This window comes from Delphinus delphis, chromosome 8, assembly GCF_949987515.2.
Source record: "Delphinus delphis chromosome 8, mDelDel1.2, whole genome shotgun sequence".
In the NCBI taxonomy this organism is placed as follows: domain Eukaryota; kingdom Metazoa; phylum Chordata; class Mammalia; order Artiodactyla; family Delphinidae; genus Delphinus; species Delphinus delphis.
Genome location: NC_082690.1, coordinates 73,228,610 through 73,244,549, shown reverse-complemented (window position 1 = coordinate 73,244,549; position 15,940 = coordinate 73,228,610). Strand labels below are relative to the sequence as shown.

General features: G+C 39.0%; 1 protein-coding gene across 1 annotated transcript in view; it reads left to right on the top strand.

The window, feature by feature from the left end:
- Window positions 1-15,940, top strand: part of TSG101 (tumor susceptibility 101) — a 58,354-nt gene that overhangs the window by 1,412 nt on the left and 41,002 nt on the right. The window contains exons 2-4 of the mRNA XM_060018594.1: window positions 4,946-5,030; window positions 7,302-7,367; window positions 11,046-11,209. Of these exons, the coding sequence (XP_059874577.1) occupies window positions 4,946-5,030; window positions 7,302-7,367; window positions 11,046-11,209 (315 nt within the window). The remainder of the gene's footprint in view (window positions 1-4,945; window positions 5,031-7,301; window positions 7,368-11,045; window positions 11,210-15,940) is intronic.

Here is a 15,940-nt window from a genome sequence, read left to right as displayed (position 1 = left end):
TGTGTTGTAACATTTATATATAGCTTTTTTTTTTAAAGTACATTGTTTTATATACTATGTAACTGAAGAGTATCTGTTCCGTACCATTTTTTTTAATCTTTAAAGTTGATAACATTGCCCTTAAGGTTTATTCCTTAATTTATATGTATGAAGGTATTTACATACAAGGACAGGAATATTCAAATATTGGTTTTGAATTTTTAAAACCATAATTAGTTTTCCTAAACTTTCTGTAGAGGAACCTGCCTTCAAAGACAGAGGCAGGACATCTTTAGAAGATATTTTATACTTCCACCTGTCTTTTCCGTCCACCCTCTTCATATCCTAAGAACAAAAAAGGACATAGGGAAGAGGTGGGAGAGGGCATTCTGTCTTTTGGTTCTTGGCTCGGTTTCTGAAAAACTGAGTCTCTTACAAGTGGTGATGTCAGTTCTGAGTATCGGCACGTTTTCTCTCCAGCCTGTGAAGAGATAGATAGGTAGGAATAGTAAGTAGGATAATAGAAGCAATTTGTGGAATTTCTTCCTCCTGGTGGAGGGCTGGCTTCAGGTGTTATCCTTTCAGTTGAGTGTGGTCCAGTGTAGGCATTGGTAGCCAGGACCTTGGACACATTGCTAGGGTGATGGTCCTTTACTCTTTATCTGATTCTGGGATTTCCATCACCCAACATGTTACTTTGGGCCACCTGCTTTTACTTATGTCTTTTTTGAGGTATAACTGACATAGAACAGTATATTATCTTTTGATATATTACTACAGGTATTTTTTTCCTTTGAGCATTTATTTTAGCTCCCAACTTAAATACAGCTTTTAGTTTAACAACCTCTCTGTCATTGTTTTTGCAGTTAAGAGAGGTATATTTATACTATTTGTCCATCTTGCTTTACACAAATAACTTTTATATTTTTCATACAGACAACTACCTGTATTCTTACATGCTACATCTACAGCATTCCTAGAGGTGGAGTCACTACTAACTAGGTAGGAGAGAGCTGGCACATTAAAGATTGTAATGCACTTCACACTGTTTTAGATTCTAGGGATACAACAGTGAACAGACAGTGTGGAATTTAAATTCTATTAGAAGGCAACAAACAACTCAGTAAGTACATTAAGTAGCATGTTAGAAGGTGTTAAGTACTTTGGAGAAAAGTAAAGCAGGAAAGGGTAATAGAGTGCTCAAACGTGAGAATAGGATAGGTTGCAATTTTAGAGAGTAGTAAAGGAAGGCCTTCCTGAGGTCTATTTGAGCAAGACCTGAAAGAGGTGAGGAAGCAAACTGGAACAATCTGGAGTAAGAACATTCCAGGAAGAAGGAAAAACAAGCACAAGGGCCCTGAGACAGAAGCTTGTCATGCATGATAGAGGAACATCAAAGGGAGCTAAGGGGGCTGGACTGGAGTGAGCAAGGGGAAACAGTGCTGAATAAAGGGGTGGTAGATTTTGGAGGGTCTTGCAGGCCACTGTAAGCACTTTGGCTTTTACTTGGAGTATGGTGGGAAGCCCCTGATCTGTTACTTGTACTTGGAGTATGGTGGGAAGCCCCTGATCTGTTACTTGTACTTAGAGTATGGTGGGAAGCCCCTGATCTGTTAACAGTATAGCTCTAGCTGCTGTGCTGAGACTAGACTGTAGGAGGTTCAGTCGAGTGGAAGCAGAGACAACTCCAAGGAGGCAGTTGTAGTAACCTAAGTGTAGCTATGAAGGTAGTGAGTAGTGATCAGGTTCTGGATATTTTTGAAGGTAGAGCTAACAGGGTTTTCCAACAGATTCACTGTGGATGTGTAGGAAAGAGAAGCATCCAGGATAATGTCAAAGCTTTTGTCCTGAGCAACTAGAAGGATACAGTCATGGAAGACTGTAAGAGGCATAGATTTTGGGGGGAAGATAAGGAGTTCAATTTTGATCATGTTAAATTTGACATTCATTAGATATCCAAGTGGAGATATCAAATTGGTAATTGGATATATGTGTCTGGAGTTCAGGAAAGAGGTTCAGACTCGAATTTTTAAATTTGGGAGTTATCAGTGTATAAATGTTATTTTAAGCCATGCATGGAGATCACCAAAGGAGTGAGTTGAGATAAAGAAGAGGACCAAGGACTGAGCCCTGGGGCTCAATATTATTAAGATAAGAGGTTAGGAGAAGAGAAAGAACCAGCAAAGACACTGAGAAGGGGTAGACACAAAGAGGAGAAAAAGCAGCAGTGGTGCCCTGCAAATCAAGTGAAGGACATGTGTTACGAGGAAGGAATTGACTTGGTCAAATGCTGCTGTGATAGGTTAAGTAAGATGAAGACTGAGGATTGGCCATTGCATATGGCCATGTGTGGCAGTTACTGGTGATGTTAATGAGCAATTTCAGTGAAAGTGGAAAACCCTGACTGGAGTGGGTTTGAAGAGAATGGGTCTAGTCTTTGAGCATCAGTGGTTAACATCACGGAGAGATACCTAGATGTCATATGCTACTTGATGGAAAAACACCATCATCTGCGAAATGATCTTGCCAGAGAGAGGGGAAGACAGTGGAGGAAAAAAAAAAGTAAAATTTAGAAAAAAATCATGAAAAAGATCATAACTTCCAGATCCAACTACTAATTCACAAGAAATACAAAGGAAATAGGAACATACATATTAAACTACACCAAGGGGACGCAGTTAGCAAAATCCAAACTGTGGGAGCTTCTATAGGACAAATGAACCGATTTCTTCAACAAGTAAGTTTGAAGGGGTTAAAATAGAAATGGACCCACTGATGAGTAGTTAAAATGTGTTATATCCATATAGTGGAATATTATTCAGCAACATGAATGTACCTTGAAAACCTAAGTGAAAGAAGGTAGTCATAAATGACCACAGACTATATAATTCCATTTATATGAAATGTCCAGAATAGGCAAATTGATAGAAACAAAGTAGATTAGCAGTTGTCTAGGGTGAAAGGGGATGTCGCTGGTGGAGTGAGTGGGTGATTGCTACAGGTTGTGCATTTCTTTTGGGGGTGATGAAGATGTTCTAAAATTGATAGTGGTGGCGGTTGTACAACTCTGAATGTACTAACAGCCACTGAGCCTTACGTAAGTCACTTTAAATGTGTGAATTATATGGTATGTGAATTATATCTCAGTAAAGCTATTATCAAAAAAGAGGGGTGGGAGAGAATCTGTAGATTAAAAGAGGCCTAAAGGACATTTTCACATTGAAATATGTGGTCTTTATTTGGATCTCCATTCAAACAACAACAAAAATGACATGAGACTGCATATTTTATGATATAAGGAAATAGTGATTATTTTAGTGTGATAATAGTATTGTAGGCTTTTTTTAAAAGTTCTTATCTTTTAAAGATACGTACTAAAATATTTATGGGTAATAGGATATGATGTTACCATTTGCTTCAGAATAATACAGGAGGAGGGAAAGGTGAATGAGATTATAGATTAAATAAGATTGGCTATGAGTTGATTGTTGAAGCTGGGTGTAGTGCTGAAGCAGGGGATTTATTATACTGTTCTACTTTTGGATACCTTTGAAATGTTCCATAATAAAAAGCTTTAAGAGGAGAGAGTAGGAAGAGAGCAAGTACGGACAGCAAAAGTAGGAAGCTCCTTGCAGGAGTTTTTGCTGTAAAGGGGAACTGAGAGAAGTTTGGTTGTAGGTGGAGGGGGAAGGGAGGTAAGGAATGTTTTTGTGTGAATAAGACAGGAGAAAGAAAAATATGTGTGTGGTAATAGTACTGATCCCATAGCATGGAAAAGTTGGTGCTTCAGGACAAAAGAGGTCAAGAACTGCTGAAGAGATGCCTTTGAGTAGACCTGGATTTATTTCCTAATTTTTCTTGTATTTTCTCCCTTATTGTCTATCACTGTCTTTTGTGCTGGTCTCTGAGATTTCTTTGACTTTATATTCTAATCCTTCTATTAGATGTTTTATTTCTACTCTCACTTTTTTTTATGTCCAAGAGTCCTTTTCTGAGTGTTCTTGTTTTATGGATACAATATCATTTCTTCTTTCTTTGAAATTTTTAATGCTAATTCTTTTTGAAGTTTTCTTCTGCTCCTTGCATTATTTTTATTCTTAGTTCCTTCTTTCCGTCTGTGACATGTTTCTTGGAGTCTTTCTTTTTGGAATAACTGACTGTTCCTTTTTAAGAGAGAAGCACTAAAAGCTGATTGAAAGCTTTGTGCATGAATGGAGCTTGTCAGCTGGTGAGCTTCAGTGTGTTGTGAACAGATGGGGATCCCCATCTCCTGATTTCCTAATCTGCTAAGAGTGTGTAAGCAAGGTTCCTAGTTTTCCTGGACTGGAGTGGTACAAGGCAGGGGTATGAGAATACAATACAGCACATGGTAAATTGCAAAATAGTATCGACGATGAATGCTGGAGAGGGAGAGATCGTTTTGGGCTAAAGGGAAGTCTGGAAAAGGATTCATTGAGAAGGAAAGTGAGGGCTTCCCTGGTGGCACAGTGCTTGAGAGTCCGCCTGCCGATGCAGGGGACGCGGGTTGGTGCCCCGGTCCAGGAAGATCCCACGTGCCGTGGAGCGGCTGGGCCCGTGAGCCATGGCCACTGAGCCTGCGCGTCCGGAGCCTGTGCTCCGCAATGGGAGAGGCCACAACAGTGAGAGGCCCGCGTACCGCAAAAAAAAAAAGAAAGAAGAGAAGGAAAGTGATGTAAACTAGGTCTTTGAGAATGATTAAGATTTGATTTGGCGGAGGACCTTTTAAGTTGGAAAAAGAGCTAAAATGGAGGTAAAAGTTTGAATAGGTGGCAGGAGGAAAAGCTACTGAGGTTCTTTCAGTCTTTATTTAATTAATGTTAATGATCACTCAGAACCATTATACTTTTAAGAAGAGTGCTATTAATAAGATTTTAAGAAAATTAACCTAGCAGTAAAATATGTGCCTTGGTTTTAAACTAAATTCATTTGTAATTTTCCTTTTCAGTACAAATACAGAGACCTAACTGTACGTGAAACTGTCAGTGTTATTACTTTATACAAAGATCTCAAACCTGTATTGGATTCATATGGTGAGTTTATATAATAAAAATATCAAGTACTATACTTTGAGTTTACTCTCTTTGTTAATAATTGTAGGTTTCCCATTTTCCCTTTAAGTTTGTTGGTTTTTTCATTGTAGGACTAACCTTCACCTAAAAAAAGTTGTGAGAGATAGGAAATTACAAGATCTAATAATAACATCTTACATTTGTTTAGTTATTTTAAGTTTTAATATACTACTCTAACATAGAACTAATGCAAATTTAGAACTAGAGGTGATGTTAAAAATAGTTTAGTCCATCATTTCCCAAAATAGTATACATAGTTGTGAAGAATGTTGCTTTGGGGGCATGGGTAGAGGGGATTCTGAGGTTAAGTTTGAGCACTTATAGATTAAACAAAATTAAATGGGTTTCTTTGCAACAAGATTTCTCAGAGCCTTTAATATGCTATGTGTCATTATGACCTCACCAAGGGGGGAGAGAAGATAATACATTGTTCGGTATATTCTAAAGTTAATTAACTAGTGAACCTTTTTTCTCTCTAGAGCATCTCTTTATATTCTTAGGAACACATTTTGTAAAACTATATTCTGGACTATCCTTTTCATTTTATAGATGAAGAAAACACTTAAAAACTCTTGTCCTTAATTCTGTAGAGTAGGTAGGTGACAATTTGTGTCCACCTTCTATTGAGATGAAATAAAGTTGTGATTTAAGTAAGAAATGACAATATTCAGAGGGTTTTTTTTGGTTTGTTTTTTTTTTAAACAGTCTTTTTGGCCCCACCAATCCTAACCTAATCTCTCCAACCCCATCTCCTGGTAAACACCAAATGTGCCAGGGCCAAGGGAAACCCATGCTGCCTCCTGCCCATTGTGAGACCCTTGGCAATGAGGGCAAAGAGCTGAATTTTGTAGCTGAGACTCTCACTCTAAACCCCACTCATCTCCAGGGCTTTGTAAACAGGAGCCTGGTGAGAGGCAGCAGAGGGGGAATCAATCCTGAATATCCTGAACAACAAAGTCATGAACTGGAAGTCCTCTCCCAAACTAGGGCATAATTCTCCTTCCTGTCCACATACTGTACTATGGTATTTAGATCTGCAAAAAAACTCATATTACCAAAATTAGAGTTAATTTAAAAATGGCTTCAATGGGGGAATAAAGTGACAAAAGCTAGAATTTTATGGTAAGTGTATAGTTTTTACTGAATACTAAAAGAATAAATGTTGATCAAAACTGACAAAGAGGGGGCTTCCCTGGTGGCGCAGTGGTTGAGAGTCTGACTGCCGATGCAGGGGACACGGGTTCATGCCCCGGTCCGGGAGGATCCCACATGCCACGGAGCGGCTGGGCCCATGAGCCATGGCCGCTGAGCCTGCGCGTCCGGAGCCTGTGCTCCGCAACGGGAGAGGCCACAGCAGTGAGAGGCCCGCGTACCGCAAAAAAACCCAAAACAACAACAACAACAACAAAATAAACTGACAAAGATTCCAACATCATTGAACAAATATATATACAGCCACACAGGCTGGACCAAGTCTAAACCATTGTCATCAACATGCTTTTAGAGTAAATATAACCCTAAAATTAAATACGGTGGTCTTTTAAAAATACAAAATCAGAATAAATTACAGCACAGTTTATAATTGTCAATAGTAGGTAAAAGAACTGAGGTCAACAGTACAGTTCTGTGTTCTTGTGCTGCACATTACAGCCTTTCCTCTATGTAATAGTGTTAATTCCAAATCATTATTACAGATAATAGCAGTCCATGTAACACAAAGTATGTGCCCTAGTTATTCAGTCAATTACAGGTAGGAAAACTTGTGCGATGTGAGAAATATTTGTATTAAAAGAAAATGTCCGTATTTGACTGTGAAAACTTTTTTCCTTTTTCATACTGTGCGATACTACATTGGGATTGAGAATGACAGTGAGTGGGAATAAACATCTGAAAACATTAGGTTAATATTTAATATGGTGTCAGTTAATAGCGATTTTTAAGTAATTTTATAATCATGTTGGTTGGGGATCCAGAGCTCATATTTATTGGGACTGTAGCATTAACATGTATTTTTCCAAGTAATTCATAGCATCTTTACTCATTCAAAGCTGATCCCATTAAGTGAATCAACAAAGGATACTTTATTATTGGACAAAATGTATGAACATTAACAAGTTAGTCCTTTCAAGGGTAATAATGCGTTTTAACTGTTGTTTCTGAAACATAAGAATAACTTACGTGGGAGCATCTGTGAGAATGCTTGTTGATTAACTCATTATTCTTACCTTTCAGTTTTTAATGATGGCAGTTCCAGGGAACTAATGAACCTCACTGGAACGATTCCTGTGCCTTATAGAGGTAAATGTCTTATGTGATTCGTGTTTCCAGCATAGATGCATTTTAATTCACATTTAGTTGCCAAAGAATTGTAGGTAATTAAGCTTGCTTTTTTGTGACTTTCATGATAATATAGAAACTTCACCTCCTATTCTAATTGAACTTCATTTGGCAGCAGCACCTCATATTTTCATCTTTTTTCCCCTACTTCCTTACCAAGATATATCAACAAATAAGTGCCTCAGTGCACTGGAAGAGTTTGTTTGATAGAATCAGAGAATCTTAGAACTAGAAAGGGATCTTAGCTGCCTCCTAGTTCAGCTCCCACCCTACTCAAACTTATCTGACAATGGGAAGCTGTATAGTATAGTGACTAAGATAGAGGCTTTACAGTCAGGGCAGAGTAGGGTTTTAGTTCTCCCTCTGTAATCTATTAGTTTTGTGACAATGGGCATCTGTAACATTTGGATAATAGTACCTAACTCAAAGAAGAATTCATTTGTAATAATGTATGTAAAGGACTTAGCACAGAGGCTGGTATATCGAAAGTAGCTATTATTTATGGTTGTAATGCTGATGATGGATAATTACATCTCTGTCAGTCAGCCACCCTCTGCTGGAAGACTTACAATGATAATGGAGCATTCAGCTTCATGAGCAACTGTGGACAGCTCTGTTAGTTATTCCTTGTGACTAGCTAAGACCTGTGTCTCAGTAACCTACCCATTGATTTTATATAGTACCTGCTATGCGTGGGGGAAAAGGGCTAGGGATACAAAGGTGAATAAAGGATGTACCTTCCCTGGAAGAACATACACAAATAGGGGAAACAGGGAATAAATAGATATTTACACTATTCTATACCCATTATAGAATAATGAAATATAAAGGTGCTGTGAGATTATAGAGAACAAGAACACGTGGGAAGGTCATCAAAGAAATGACGTTCAATTTGGTGTTAAAGGATGAGTGAACCATTCATAACAGAATGGACATCCCAGGCAGAGAAAAAACACTTGAGCATCAGCATTTTATAGAGCAAATACGAGTAAACTTCAGGATTATTGACTTTGCCTTTACCCCAGGAAGTAAGCTGTGGTGAGGGAAAAAGGTATGTGGGGGAGAGAAGGAGGCAGAAGACTATCGTAGACATAATTGAAGACATTTATTATTTTTTTTCTTCTGGTTTTATTGAGATGTAATTGACATATAGCACTATATAAGTTTGATATACAGCGTAATGATTGACTTCATACATCAAGAAATGATTACCTCAGTAAGCTTAGTGAACATCAGTCATATAGATACAAAATTAGAGAAACAAAAAAATATTTTTCCCTTGTGATGAAATTCTTAAGTTTTCATCAAGTTGCGATGTTTACTCTCAACAACTTTCATATATAACATACAGCAGTGTTCATAACATTTATCATGTTGTACATTACATTCCCAGTACTTAACTTTTTTTTTTTTTTTTGGCTGCGTTGGGTCTTCGTTGCTGCTCGCGGGCTTTCTCTAGTTGCGGCGAGCAGGGGCTACTCTTCGTTGCGGTGCGTGGGCTTCTCATTGCAGTGGTTTCTCTTGTAGCAGAGCATGGGCTCTAGGCACGCAGGCTTCAGTAGTTGTGGCACCTGGGCTCAGTAGTTGTGGCACATGGGCTTAGTTGCTCCATGGCATGTGGGATCTTCCCGGACCAGGGTACAAACCTGTGTCCCCTGCATTGGCAGGCAGATTCTTAATCACTGCACCACCAGGGAATTGCCCTTGCTTTTTTATAACTGGAAGTTTGTACCTCATGTCTACTGTCCTACAATTCTCCCTTCCCCCCAGCCCTCACCTCTGATAACCACAAATTTGATCTCTTTTTCTGTTTGTTTGTTTATCTGTGTGTGTTTGAAGTATAATTGACCTATAACACTGTGTTAGTTTCTGTTATAGAACATAGTGATTTGATATTTCTGTACCTCTCAAAATGATCAACATGATAAATCTAGTTACCATCTGTCACCATACAAAACATTACATAATTATTGACAGTATTCCCCACACTGTACATATCATACTGTGATTCATTTATTTTACAGATGGAAGTTTGTACCTCTTAACCTTCCTCACCTGTTTCTCTTCTCCCACCTTCTTCCCCTCTGGCAACCACCTCTTCTTTGTATCTATGAGCCTGTTTCTGTTTAGTTTTGTTTGTTCATTTGTTTTGTTTTTTAGATTCCACATATAAGTGAAATCATACAGTATTTGTCTTTCTCTGTCTGACTTATTTCACTTAGCATAATACCCTCTAGGTCTATCCATGTTGTCACAAACGGCAAGATTTCATTCTTTTTTATGGCGCAGTAATATTCCATTATGTATATGTATACCACATCTTCTTTATCCATTCATCTATCAGTGGGTACTTAGGTTGCTTCCATATCTTGGCTATTGTAAATAATGTTGCAGTGAACATAGGAGTGCATATATCTTTTCAAATTAGTGTTTTCATTTTCTTCAGATAAATGACCAGAAGTAGAATTGCTGGATCATATGGTAGTTCTATTTTTAATTTTTAAGTAATCTCCATACTGTTTTCCATAGTGGCTGCACCAATTTATATTCCCACCAGCAGTGCACAAGGGTTCTCTTTTTCATACACACACACACACACACACACACACACACACACACACACGCGTACATACATGTAAATTTTATTTAAACTAAACCTTTGTTCCTTCACCATTTTTTTGTATGGCACAGTTCCTAAGCCTAAGTAATTCTAGAGAATCCATCATTTTCACAAAGCAAAGAATTCTAGATGGTGGAAATAAAGTTATGTTTTATGTATTAAGATATATTTTATTGGAGTCTTTTTTTTTTCATTCTAGAAGTACTTTTGGGTAAAAAATAAATCCAAAGTCCCATAACTGTCTGATTTCTTTAAGTGAATTTTATGTGTATATACTTTTATGAAGTAAAACTGTTTCTGAGTGGGGGAAATGTATCTGAATTATGTTAGGTGATTCAAATGGTTGCTTGGGACACTGGGCTTTAACCTTAGGAAGAAAAGTCTTTGATTTATGTTCAATATGTTAACTATCAGATCCTTTGAAACACTGTTCATTTTGACTATATATAGTCAAATTTCTCAACTGAGAGAGATTCTATTACATAAAGCAAAAAAAGGGGGATGACATCATTGATTGTGAAACTACCACTGAAAATGCCATATTCATTGGTCAAGCTGTGGCCACCAGTCAGCATCTGTTTGACACTTGAATTAGGTCTTACAATGTGACTTTTAGCAAGGGAATTTAAAGTCTAGCATATCACTTTCCGAAAGGACACCGTTGTCTGTGGTCTTCCTTCTATATCCTTTACCAGTGAACTTTATTAACTGAAGTGACAGGAGTCAAATAACAAAGAATGGCTTGAACCAAAAGATAATTTGTGAATAACGTTTTTATGGCAGTAAGTACACTTACTACACTGGCAGAGTAGTGATTAATTAGCTCCTTAATCCTGCTCATGTATTTTACAAACTGAAAATTTGAGAAACTGATGTTAAACAGAACTTTGAAACATAAAATATTTGTTGTGTTTTTTAAAAAAAGTGTTGCTTAGTTGTAGCTCTTTGTTGCTTACCTACTAAGCCATTATTGAAAAATAATAAAAGTAGAGTAACTGAAGTTTCTCTTTCTCTCTCAGGTACTACATATAATATTCCAATATGCCTGTGGCTGCTGGACACATACCCATATAATCCCCCTATCTGTTTTGTTAAGCCTACTAGCTCAATGACTATTAAAACAGGAAAGCATGTGGATGCTAACGGGAAGATATATCTTCCTTATCTACATGAATGGAAACACGTAAGTATTAACAGAGTGTTCTGAGAATTCGTTGTATTTTATATATTTTGTTCACTAGCATTTACTTTCTGTTAACTCTCAAGGAGGATTAAAGGAGAATAAATTCACATAAGATCACTAATCACTGAGCTGGGTAATTCAAAAAAGCTCTTTAAAAGAAATATATCTGGACTTCCCTGGTAGTGCAGTGGTTAAGAATCCTCCTGCCAATGCAGGGGACACGGGTTCAAGCCCTGGTCCGGGAAGATCCCACATGCCGTGGACCAACTAAGCCCACATGCCAGAACTACTGAGCCTGCACTCTAGAGCCCGTGAGCCACAACTACTGAGCCCACATGCCACAACTACTGAAGCCCATGTTCCTAGAGCCCCTGCTCCGCAACAAGAGAAGCCACTGCAATGAGAAGCCCATGCACCACAACGAAGAGTAGCTCCTGCTTGCCACAACTAGAGAAAGCCCCCGTGCCACAGCGAAGACCCAACGCAGCCAAAAATAAATAATAAATAAGTAAATAAATTTACAAGAATAAATAAATAAATGAAACATATTTCTATAGAGCTTGGTAGTTTATAGAATACACATAGTCACTATTTTATTTGCTTGAGTTGAACCTTTAAGAATAGATAGAATTCACATATGGGAAATGCATTTAAAAAATATTGGGGGGCTTTCCCTGGTGGCGCAGTGGTTAAGAATCCACCTGCCAATGCAGGAGACATGGGTTCGAGCCCTGGTCCGGGAAGGTCCCACATGCTGCGGAGTAGCTAAGCCCGTGCACCACAACTACTGAGCCTGCACTCTAGAGCCCGCGAGCCACAACTACTGAAGCCTGTGTGCCTAGAGCCCCTGCTCCACAGCAAGAGAAGCCAGTGCAATGAGAAGTCCACGCACTGCAACAAAGAGTAGCCCCCACTTGCTGCAACTAGAAAAAGCCCGCGCGCAGCAAAAAAGACCCAACGCAGCCATAAATAGATAGATAGATAAATTTATTTATTTATTTAAAAAAATATGTATATTGGGTTGGCCAAAAGGTTCAGTTGTTTTTTTTCCGTAAGATGACTTTAGTAGCACTTAGTTGTCTTTAACTTCATTTGAAACAATTTTGTTAGATTGTATGTGATAGCTGTCCTATCAACGTGCATTTAAAAAAAGACATCGGGCTTCCCTGGTGGTGCAGTGGTTGAGAGTCTGCCTGCTGATGCAGGGGACACGGGTTCGTGCCCCGGTCCGGGAAGATCCCACATGCCGCGGAGTGGCTAGGCCCGTGAGCCATGGCCGCTGAGCCTGTGCATCCAGAGCCTGTGCGTCCGGAGCCTGTGCTCCGCAACGGGAGAGGCCACAACAGTAAGAGGCCCGCGTACTGCCAAAAAAAAAAAAAAAAAAGACATCAAAATTGGTGAATTTTTGTGCAGCCATTCATTTTAATATTGAAGATGGAAGAAAAACAACATTTTTGGCATATTATGCTTTATTATTTCATGAAAGGTAAAAATGCAACTGAAATGCACAAAAAGATTTGTGCAGTGTGTGGAGAAGGTGCTGTGATGATCAGACGTGTCAAAAGTGGTTTGCGAAGTTTCATGCTGTAGATTTCTCGCTGGATGATGCTGCATGTCGGGTAGACCAGTTGAAGTTGATAGCAATCAAATCAAGACGTTAATTGAGAACAGTCAACATTATACGACGCAGGAGATAGCTAACATACTCAAAATATCCAACTCAAGCACTGAAAATCATTTGCACCAGCTTGGTTATGTGAATCGCTTTGATGTTTGGGTTCCACGTAAGTTAAGCAAAAAAACCCTTCCTGACCGTATTTCCGCATGCGATTCTCTACTTAAATGTAATGAAGACGTTCCGTTTTTAAAATAAATTGTGATAGGAGGTGAAAAGTGGATACTGTACAATAATGTGGAACGGAAGAGATCGTAGGCAAGCAAAATGAACCACCACCAACCAACCAAAGGCCGGTCTTCATCCAAAGAAGGTGATGTTGTGTATATGGTGGGATTGGAAGGGAATCCTCCATTATGAGTTCCTTCTGGAAAACCAAACGATTCATTCCAACAAGTACTGCTCCCAGTTAGACCAACTGAAAGCAGCACTCAACAAAAAGCATCCAGAATTAGTCAACAGGAAACGCATAATCTTCCATCAGGATAACGCAAGATGGCGTGTTTTTTGAAGACCAGGCAAAAACTGTTACAGCTTGGCTGGGAAGTTCTGATTCATCCTCCATATTTAGCAGACATTGCACCTTCAGATTTCCATTGATTTCAGTCTTTACAAAATTCTCTTAATGGAAAAAATTTCAATTCCCTGGAAGACTGTAAAAGGCATCTGGAACAGTTCTTTGCTCAAAAAGATAAAACGTTTTGGGAATATGGAATTATGAAGTTGCCTGAAAAATGGCAGAAGGTAGTGGAACAAAAGGATGACAACGTTGTTCAATAAAGTTCTTGGTGACAATGAAAAATGTGCCTTTTATTTTTACTTAAAAACAGAAGACACTTTGGCCAACCCAGTAGTATACTGGTGGCATATATTTGTGAAACTGTTCAAATCTCATTACTAAAAGTGTTCCTATCAAGAAGTAATACTAGTAAGAAACTTCTGTTTCTGCCTCTGATGGTATAGCTCTGGCAGTTTCTATCCAAAAAAATGCTGGAAAAGCCAAAGTACAAACAACATCTGAGGAAGGCTTTGGAGAACTGTTGAGGCAATTAGGACTTGAAGGGCCAAGATCCTTGCTGCAAAGAGATGAGTCAACATTCTGCCAGTTTTCCCTAAGAGTATTTACTGATTCTTGGTACAGAGTGAGAGGCTGAGAATCTGGGCAGAGGGCATTAGCTAGAGGCAAAGAAGACTGCAGTTTCTAACAGTCTCACAGGGCTGAAAAGACAACAGTTGCTGTTCTGTCTGCAGGCAGTGGATATCTTAGGAGCCAAGATTTGGGAGAAAAGGAAGCTACAAAGAAGTGAGCCAGATAATTTGAGTTTCCCCCTCAAGGGATATGCTGAATTCCTACATTTCAAAGACAAGATGCTAAAAAGCTAAGCAGAAAGCCTCTGTAATTCATAGCCAAGTTCTCAGCAGTCTTAGGTTGAGGAGGCAGTATGAGTTTGGAACCACTCACAAGGAGGAGGGGTATGAGTAAACATCCTAGGCTCTCAGTTGGCACCACTAGAGGAATACACCCCATGAGTGGGAACTCAGGCAGAATGAGCCCTGTAAAACTCCACCCTTGAATCAGTTCAGTGCCTGATTATATTAAGGTGATTCTCACGGTATCTGCCGGCCATAGGATAGAGTGAACTGTTGCTGGAAGGAGATAATGTATAGAGCCTGTCTAATTTTTCATGAAGTGTCAGGTGTACAATTTAAAATTATCAAGTACATCAAGAGATAGGACAAAGAGGGAAAAAAGAGTAGAAACAGGATACCACCCCCCAGGTAACCCAGTTATCAGACACAGACTTGAAAATGATTGTGATTAGTATGTTCAATATGGAGAACTAATTATAATTATATTTAAAATGAACCAAATAGAAACCTTACAACTGAAAAATAGAATAATAGAAATGAAAAACCCAATAGAGGGACTTCCCTGGTGGCACAGTGGTTAAGAATCCGCCTGCCAATGGAGGGGACACAGGTTCGTACCCTGGTTTGGGAAGATCCAACATGCCATGGAGCAGCTAAGCCCGTGTGCCACAACTACTGAGCCTGCGCTCTAGAGCTTGCAAGCCACAACTACTGAGCCCACGTGCTGCAACTACTGAAGCCCACACACCTAGAACCTGTGCTCTGCAACAAGAGAAGCCACTGCAATGAAAAGCCCACGTACTGCAACGAAGAGTAGCCCCCACTCTCCGCGACTAGAGAAACCCGCGCGCAGCAACGAAGACCCAACGCAGCCAAAATAAATAAAATAAATTAAAAAACCCACAAAAACTCAATAGATGGGTTTAATAGCAGATTAGACTTAGCAGAATAGAGAATTAATGAACTGGTTTACGAATAGTTTATATTTTTAATGCTGTTGACGTAGGAATAAACCTTACAAAAGATGTACAAATCCATTATGGAGAAAATTCCAAATTTTATTGAAAGAGAACCTTTTTCATGGATTGGAAGACTCAGTATTATAAATATGTTGGTTCTCTACAAATTGATCTATTTCTTTTTTTAAAGAAGACGTTGGGGGTAGGAGTTTATTAATTAATTAATTTTTGCTGTGTTGTGTCTTCATTTCTGTGTGAGGGCTTTCTCTAGTTGTGGCAAGCGGGGGCCACTCTTCATCGCGGTGTGCGGGCCTCTCACTATCGCAGCCTCTCTTGTCGCGGAGCACAGGCTCCCGACACGCAGGCTCAGTAGTTGTGGCTCACGGGCCTAGTTGCTCTGCGGCATGTGGGGTCCTCCCAGACCAGGGCTCGAATCCGTGTCCCCTGCATTAGCAGGCTGATTCTCAACCACTGCACCACCAGGGAAGCCCTGATCTATTTCTTAACAGAAGTGTTTGTTTCTTTGCATATTTGTTAATTTTGTGAACTTGATAAGCTGAATCCAAAGTTTATATGGAAATGCAAATATTAATAATAGCCAAGAAGAGTAAGCTGGAAGGGACTTGCCTTAGAGGTATCAAAATGCATTTTAAAAAACTAGTAATTAAGATGGTATGGAATTGTCAGAGAAATATTCCAATGGGTAGATGGAACATAATAAATAAC